Source organism: Gavialis gangeticus, unplaced genomic scaffold, assembly GCF_001723915.1.
Source record: "Gavialis gangeticus isolate Ggan-Ray unplaced genomic scaffold, GavGan_comp1, whole genome shotgun sequence".
Lineage (NCBI taxonomy): Eukaryota > Metazoa > Chordata > Crocodylia > Gavialidae > Gavialis > Gavialis gangeticus.
In genome coordinates, this window is record NW_017729032.1 from 33,727,458 (window position 1) to 33,736,700 (window position 9,243).

General features: G+C 40.3%; 1 protein-coding gene across 1 annotated transcript in view; it reads right to left on the reverse strand.

Annotated features, from left to right (window-relative positions):
- GUCY1A2 (guanylate cyclase 1 soluble subunit alpha 2) overlaps positions 1–9,243 on the reverse strand; it is a 380,482-nt gene that overhangs the window by 330,298 nt on the left and 40,941 nt on the right. Inside the window, exon 3 of the mRNA XM_019523782.1 lies at positions 5,379–5,500. Within this exon, the coding sequence (XP_019379327.1) occupies positions 5,379–5,500 (122 nt within the window). The remainder of the gene's footprint in view (positions 1–5,378; positions 5,501–9,243) is intronic.

Consider the following 9,243-nt stretch of genomic DNA (forward strand, 5'->3'; position numbering starts at 1 on the left):
TGATGAATAATGAATACTAATTGACAGATACATAGGTAGTGTTACTGATCAGAAGAGGTGAATGACATCAGACTCCACACAGGTAACAGTGACAGGCACTGCTAAGGGAAGATTTTGTTTCATTTTACAAATGGAAACAAAATTTCAATGATTCACTTTTTAAGCTCTATAGAGTAGAATTTCACGTTATTAGTCAAAGCCATATCCTGCTTCAATGGTTCTCAGCCAAAGTACTGCCACTGCCCCTACTGCTACCCCACATCTCTGTTCATAGAAGATATTTACAGCCAGACTGGGAAGCAGCTGCACCAGGAGCAGTTGCTCTTGCCTACATTAAGTTTATCCAGCGTGGCTGTCTGGAGAAATAGACATTTGAGAACACTTTTCTATGGATTTAATCTTCAGACTGCCATTGCTACATGAGGTTTACCTTATGCAGGGGTGAGCTCCCACCTACATGACATTTACCTGATAAAATAGGTAAGCCAAGACACTACAAGAGCAGTTCTCAACCAGGCTCCTGGTAAAATTCAGAAAAGGTATGGAGGAATACTTTGAGTCTAGAAAGGTTGAGAACCACTGTCCTAAGTAATACAGGCCAAACAACATTAATTTGTTAAATATTCACTTCTAGCATAAACAAACGACCCTTGGGCTACACAGGGAACAGTGTTCTGAATGGGAAATCTTTATTCTCAATTATATAAGTAAGCTGAGAATAGAATTTGGATCAACATTTGTCTAAATATCACCGCAGTTAAAGAAATAGTTGAGTCTTCTGTTCAAGAATGTTACAAGAAGATCAGCTATGCTGTGTACACTCTCCAGGGATTGTTTCCTATTCAGATAAAGCAATCTTTCAATAATCTCTACTCACTAAGGAAAATAGCCACCATACAAAAGTAAAGGCTAATTAGGTGGCCACCATTAACAGTTTGCCTGATGTGACACAAACTACTGACTGAAATGTTGAAGTCAGAACTAATGCTGGTACACTATCTTCAATTCATGTCACTGGATAGGAGAGAAGAAAAAAGAGAAGGAAATAAGTGGTTATTAAAATATTACCTTAGGATTCTGGGTCTTCTAATTGCTCCTCTTATTCTGATCTTTGCTTCTTGTTGAAAAAGTGAGATTTTCTTAACAGTAACTTCTTTTCACCTTTATTCATAAGTATTTTAAAATATTTTTCCCCTCCTCAAACCAGCATAGTAGCACTTCCTGAGGTAACTATCAGCTAGTATAGTCCCCTGCACTACACTAACGTGTAGTCCTAGGCTAGGGACAGACATTCAAAAAGCCTGAGCCCAAACTGATTCAATCTTTGCAGGTTAGTCACACCTGGCTAGGCTAAATCAGTTTTGTAACTGGACATACATCCCAGAAATGTAGGCACATGCCTGCAGTGGCTCAGGCTAGAGACCAGGGGATGCTAGAGCAGCCCTCCCTTCCTTCCACAGCATGGAACTGAGGGGGGCATGGCCAGGCTCCAGCAGGAAGTTCCGATTAGCCCAGCAGGGAATTAGTTGAGTGATAAACACCGTTATCAAGAAAATGAGGGCTATCACATGCTGGCTACTGTCTGTGCTGAATCAACAAGTAGCTGGTAGTCTGCTAGCTAATACACAGACACCTCCCCAGCAAGGCAGGAGGGGAAGGAGGAATTCCTGCGTAGTAGGGAGTGGTCAGGGGAGGAGGGAAATAGCCTGCAGTCTCTGGAGCTGAAGCCAGGGAGCAGAGGGGAGGGGCCAGCCCTGCTATGAAGCAGAGAGCTTCACCCAGCCCCGAGGAGTATGCCAGGATGCTGGGGAAGTCTGGTTTAGCTTAAACCAACAAGGAGTCTGGGACAGACATTGCATAAATCAGTTTGAGCCAAATCAGTTAAGTTTGATACTACATTCAACCAGGTTTCTTTCAACCTGGTTTCAGCCAGCCAAACGGGTATGTGCACCCTGAACATCTGTTCTGTTACAGATTTAAGCCAGTTTCTGATCACTTGAACTAGTTTGTGTAATGTCTGTCCCTAGCCCTAATGACAGCTACACACCGCTAGACCATATTGTATGATCTGGACACATTTAAAATACATTTTAAAAAACACACTACAGCTAAAAAAAATTACAAGACATTTTTAAATCACCCATAGAGTTGATACCCCATGAACATGTAGTTTCATAGTTAAACATGAGTACTAATTTTCAGGAAAACATATATAGTATATGCAAGTTTTACAAGTCTTATGAAAAGCAATGATGCAAGTCATGAATATGCAAGCATTGTCCAATGTGACAAGTTAGGACTTTTAATTGGCTCTTAAGAATTCTTAGAACCCTTTTGATTTGATTTGATTTGGATCTGCAAGGTACTGAGCACCTTTTTCAGCCTCAGGCTCAAATGAAGAGCAAAACACAAACACATCAAATCACTGAATGCAGCCACCTCTCGGACATACCACAGATGGAACATATCAGCTGTTTTACAGTGTATACCCGTCTTACGCAACAGTCTAAGGCAGAAGAGGACGACAAATGTTATATCCAACTGCAAAAGAAATTTTAGGTAAGCACTCAGATGGGTATTCTTGATACCTTCAAGAGTTACTATCTTGCCTTTACAAAGACAGGAATCAAATCTTAAATTATTATACAAGTTCAGGACTTTAATTTTGTGTTTCACACCAACAACAACATATCAAGTAGCATAATACTAAGAACAGCCCACATGCTTAAAATTGTGGTCCATTTCCAAGTAAAAGTTATTGGTACTATTAACTGTAAAGTGGGCACATCTACATGTTCATTAATGCCCCCTAGTTACTGCGCATTAAGTTTAGTACTTTGTTAACCAACTACTAATTCAATTCACAATAACTCACGCTACTGCGCAATAGCACTGACATTTTTTGAGATGCTTACTGCGCAGTAGCCTAATAACACTACACAGTAGCATATTAAACACAGTTTTTGACTGGCACACTACTGTGCAGTGTTATTAGGCTACTGCTCAGTAAGCATCTCATCTCACCCAGTGGGTGCATCTGCATGAGACAAATATGCAGTAACCACTGTGCAGTAGCATTTAGTACTTGTATAATCAAGAACTAAATAAATGCATAGTAACCAGAGTTACTATGCAGTAGCACCAGGGAAGGCCTTTTTAGTGACACTACTGTGCAGCAGCCTAATAAGCCTGCACACTAGCGTATTAGTACTGTCTGTGCTGTGATGTGCTACTGTGCAGTATTATTCAGCTACTGTGAAGTTAGCTTCTTGTGTACATACACCCAGAGCGGCACCTATGATATCAAGTGTGGACAAAATGGAGTCCAGCCACCAGCTGGATCCACCATGTCACAGCAGTCCCTGCCCACATGGCTGGGGCCAGTTTCCATGGAGATCCCAGCAGCACCTACACTGTGATAGTCCATGGAAACCTCAACCCTACATACCAGCCCCAGCAGCACTGGCAGGGTGCATGTCAGGGTGGGGAGCTGCTCAGGGCCAGGCTCTTGCAGCAATGACAGCATCATCTGGAGCCAGGGCAGAGCCATGGTTTGCTGCCTGCATGCTCCAGGCAGGGGAGTGTAGGCAGCAGATTGCCTGCTCTGGACCATGCTGTCACTGCTACAAGATCCAAACCCAGCCTAGCCCTAGAGCAGCTCCCTGCCCTGATGTGCACCCTGACAGTGCTGCTGAGGCTGGTCTCCGTGGAAACCCTGGCCCCACACTATCAGTTTGGCTGCTGCTGGGGTCTCCCTGGAAGCCAACCCCAGGTCACATGGACAGGGGCTGCTGGGAAATGGAGTCCACTACCCGCCAGATCCAGCCTGTGCACTGGACTTTGCCTACCCCTGTATTATACCCAACTCCCATCTGCAGCAGTCTTAGGATTTCCTTAAAAGTCTCAAATATAGTACTAGTAATGATAACAAGATCTTAGATAATGAAACATTATTTAAAAAAAACAAAAACAGCCACAGGCATTATAACTGCAGTATTAAAAGTTCAAAAAGCATCTACCACTAGTAAGCATCTTAACACAACAACACTGAATAATACTTGGTGTTTTGCTAGTAGTTTCAGAAACAGATCAGAAAGAGAAAAAAAGATGCTTCAAGTTTTCAGTGGCAAAATAACCCATATGTAAATTCACTTCAAGACTGAGTGCTTAAGACAAATTTCGGAGCAAGTTTTATTAATTGCTACATGCCAACAAGCAGCAGCTATGGCATCAGCTCTGCCACTACGTGAACATAAGTTGCTGTTGTGAATAACTCCCTAGTAGCATTAATATATAGCATTTTACTTCTTCAAACTTTTATGTAAAAGTTAGCTACTTAACCAGCAGTTAAAGATGACCTTTCAAAAAAATCCAAAATAATAAAAATGAACACTTTTGTTGAAGAAGTTTCAGTTATTTACTAAAAATGTCATATACTGTTCTCCATTCTTAGTGTGGATTTAGAGCAGTTAAAGGGAGAAAAAAAAGTCAGATTTAAAAGCATAAATATTTTACTTGTGTTCCAGAGTAGACTAGGAACCAAGCTGAAGAACACACAATAGTGTTCAGCTATAAGGCCAACTGCCTCTATTTTGAGCTGATAATTTGACAGTACAAAACAACTGTTTTCCAAATTTCAGTTTTCAATTTTATATGGCTTACCAAGATGGTCAAATTAAGGCTTCAGGTATGAGTTTAGCTTATATGCACAAAACAGATGAAAAAACCAGCTTAGCTAATTACAGACTTGTACAGTCTAGGTTCTTTTGGTATTTTCAGCTTAATAGAATAATCCTACTTGTTTTCTATCCTCTCATGTATCGTTACTTGCTCTATCAAGTAGTTGCATATGTTGCCCAAAAGTTGACTGCATTTCAGTTGTCATCTTTAGATTTAGCATTTATACATATCTGTTATATGTAGGATCTGTCAGCATGAATGGCACAAAATCATTTAAGATACACCCATAATGAAAGGCAATACATTCTCCTAAGATGTGTTCTGTAAGACATCATATCCATAAAGTTAATAAAACCCATGTGCATCTGCTTTTTATATGAAACATTTAATACCCAAGTGACCCAGATCTGGGGACCAAATTCATTTCTCATTACACCTGGGCACCTCCAAATGAATTTGGGTTCAAAGCACCTAAAATTCCAAGCTTCAGGGAAAACCAAATTAATAGTATTTTCAATGAATAAGTAGTCTATATTACCATACTTCAGTTCTGCAAAATATGCCTAGAAAGGAAAAACAACAATGACAGCAACATATTGAGAGAACACTGACTTTATCTTAAACTGTTTTGGCTTTTGTCATCTTCAGTTAAAAGAAAGATTGCTCCCCATTAAAAAAAAAAAAAAAATTAAAAGTACCGAGTATATTAGCTGTACACTGGAGAATTCCTGAGACATCTTCAGCTTCATCATTGCCAGAGTAGTCTGTATACGAGCATCTGTTTGATATATTGTGGAAGTTCTTTTCTGCATCCCTGTAACTAGAAAAAAAATTATACAAATCACATGTATAGATATTATAGGAAATTTTAGTAGTTTACTGTCTATTAACACATGCTTTTGGGGGGGGAAAAAACACAAACACATTTTTGGCCTGTCTACAAGATTAGTCTCGTTTAGGATTGCCCACTGTCTGTAAATTTGTGCGCAGCTTATTAAAAATAGGACAAAATAAACTGTAGGCATTTGTAAAAATGAAGCAACAGTAATCTTGATGATCAGACAAAGCAGACCACAGCCACTTGAGAATGAGCATAACACCCTTCAGTGTGCTCTCATCAGGGCTGTGTGGCTCAAGAGAGCTTGTATTACTTCCTCCACACTGCCCAACCACATGCTGCCACTGCAACCCTTTGGCCACCCCCTGTGTCTAACAGCAACTCACCTTGAAGGTACAGGAGGGAGACAATAGAGCCAAGATTAAATTTAAAGCTAGGAGGAGGAGAAGCAGTAGGTGGAGCCCTATGCCAGAATTGGGGAGCATGGGCTAGTGGGGGTTAAGGCTGGAAGTGGGAACAGCACTGTGTGGGGTGCTGTTGGGGGTGTCAGAGTATGGGAGTGAGTAAAGTATCCCTGTGGTACGAGCAGCATGGCTTAAAGCCATTGCTGCAGTCAGATTGGGTTGCCAACTCGAGAATTTTTTTTTAAACTTGCTTTTTCATAAACTTTTTTTTTTTCTTTTTTTTTTTTTTTTTTTTTTAACTACGGTTCATGTTAAACCTCTAAATTTGAGCTGTCCTTGTCACTGCCATTCAGGGCCTAGCAGAAGGATTAAATTTTCATTACATAAGACATGTCAGTAAAAAAATATGCCAATAAAAAGTTTGGCTGTCAGTAAAAAAAAAAAAGTTTGGCAATACTGAACTTAAATTCTACAAATAGAAAAAAACTCCCATTGATTTTAGTAAATAAGAATCACACTCAATATCTGAACAGACTTCCCCACTCCCTCCACCAACACACTACAATTATCATTAGCAGCCTGAGTGCAATGAGTATGAAAGCAAAAGAAAAAAAAATGTACCCAAGGACTTAGTAGCAGACAAATCTCCTCTGTGTCCCCCCTCATTAAAGTTTTTGTTTTGTTTTTTTATTCATTAAAATCACTAAAAACAAGATTCTATGAGGAGATGTTAAGGGGAAGTATAAAATCTCCTTGGTTGCTCTCAACCCTTCTGGACTCAAGACACTCCTTAGGAAATGTCAGTTCCTAGTTGTCACTATTTTTCTGCACTCCAAAAAAAAAAAAAAAAAACAACACACCAAACAAAAACAACAACAAAAACCCAAGCACTAGAACAAGTTTTCTGTTGCAAAGAACTCAGAAAAAGACTAGAACACATCAGAATATTTTTAACACTATGGATTCCTATGAGAAAACTCTGGGTCATTCTTGCGAATTGTGTTCTCACACCTAACGGTGCCAACATTGTGTGACACCTGTGAAAGGATCCCAAGGCACTCCAGGGTACTGTGGCACCCTGGTCAAGAATCACCAATTTGGTCAAAGCAGCCAATACATTACATTAATTCTGCAAAATGTTAAAGCCTCGCTTTCTTTTTAACTTTCTCCAGAAGAGATCTCGGCAGAAAGGGTACATGTACTATGCTATCAAACAGAAGGTTAATTTTATAACTTGTTTAAAAAATTTTTTTTTTAAATTTTAAGTCATTGACTAAAGACAGTCCTGTGCTCATTCCTGCAAATTAAGTTGTTTTTGAATCAACTTTGCCTGGCTGTTCCTCCCCCCACAGTCCAATTGAAAAAAACCCACCAGCTATATAAAAACCAAAGCTTTATGCAAGTGATAATGGGCATAAAGGAAGGAACATATTGCAATTGACCAAAGCAGTATTATATTAGAACAAAAATAAATCTTAGTGATAATATATGATCAGTGATATTCACTACATAAATAATGTATGTTTATATTAATGTTTTAGTAATGTCTTTATTCATATGCAATAAAGTATTCCAGCCCAAGAGTTTGTGGTCTTTTAGCCTTTCGTGCTTGTGTGGCATCTGTAAAACCCAATTATGCTGGTTTCTTAGCATCCATTTGATACCACTATAAATGGCTACACAGTAGTAAAGAACTTGCCTCATAGATCTACTTTGTCACAAGCAACATTAGCTCTATGCCCAGATATTGATATGGCCCAATACAATGGAATGCATCAAGGGAGTCCTGCTAGCATTATACATAAAAACTGCCCATGGTAACACTAGTACCCATACTATCAGACCCTATATACAGCACCTAGCAAATAGGCAGATATTTGCTATTAGATTAAGATACTAAGAGATGCAAAACTGAAACAAAATTTAGTGCAAGTAGCAGGTATAGCACCAGAGACAGACTTTTTGGAGTGAGAGGATTGGTCTTGTTTTAATACTTTCTTTCTATCAAAATCAATCATTTGAGTCACTAGTAGCCATAAACTGAAAGGTGCACTGTTTTTAGCATTGCATCCCACTAATCATACTTCAAAACAATTCCTTCATCAAGTAAAAAAAAACGTTCTAGAAGCTTTCTCCCCAGTGTGCTCTATAGTAAACATCACAACTATAAGGAAAGAGACACACTTGCTTCCTAGAGCAAGGGTGCTCTCTTTGCTCCCCAGGATGAATGCCAGACATGCTAGTGTCACAAATATTACCCACCAGGATAGTGCGCTGCTTGAATTTTGACAAAAAGATTAAAAGAACATGCAAAGAATTCCCTCCAGCACACCAAGTTTCAGAATCGCATTGTGAATTAAGTAGGCCTTTGACCTAACTGGAGTAATAAAAGGAAAAAAATTACACCTGGGTAATTAAATATAGCCAAGGACACTATTTTATATTTGCTATTTCTCACAGCTATTTCTATTTTCCATTTGCCATCTCTCTGAGGACTGCACTCTTGTACACATTTTATTCCTCCTCTGTGTAAAGTGGCAAGTTATCTGTGACAATAAGATACTTGGGTGGACAAGGGATAAGCCAAAAGACGACTAAAATAGGAGGATAGCAGGAATTTGTACGATTATTGGTACTGCCTTATTGTTACCCTTTCCTTCCTATTCACTCACTCGAATATTTGTTTCAGTCCATTATTAGAACCTGGTTTTTGAGCTCCGAGCCTGCAAATATCTACATAAGCATGTATTCTTAGAATCAAAGCCTTAAAAATCAGAGCTGCCTGGCTTCTATGTGGCCAGGTGTACAAGTTGCACCACAAGCCGTAAGGTTGAATACTGTGCAGGTCTCCACCCCTCCACTGCCCATAGCACCATGCACCTGGGTGCCCTGGCCTCACCCTCAGCTTCCAAGCTGTGGGTTCCCTCAATGTACTGCACCACAGGGGCAAGTAGTAGATGACAGAGGAGAGAAAGGGAGCCTGGATCCCCATTCTTCTGGCTGCCCTAGCAGCCAGGTTTAGAGGGAGAAAAAATGGAAGCCAGGTAGAAGCTCAGGGGCTGCAAGCTAACCCCCTGCAGGCTGCATATGGTTGAGTTTTTTACCCCCGTCTTAAAAATCAAACTCTTTGGCTGCATTCAGACAAGCGCGCACACGTCTCCTGCCCCACAGCAAACCCCTTTGAGACGAGGCAAGAGGCACATGTGGGAACAAAAAAAAGGCCCCCAACCCCTGCTCTGCTCTCTCCCTGCCAGACTCCCTCCCCCCTTGAGGCCCCCAACCCCTGCCCTGCTTGACCCCTCCCCCTGCCAGACCCCTCCC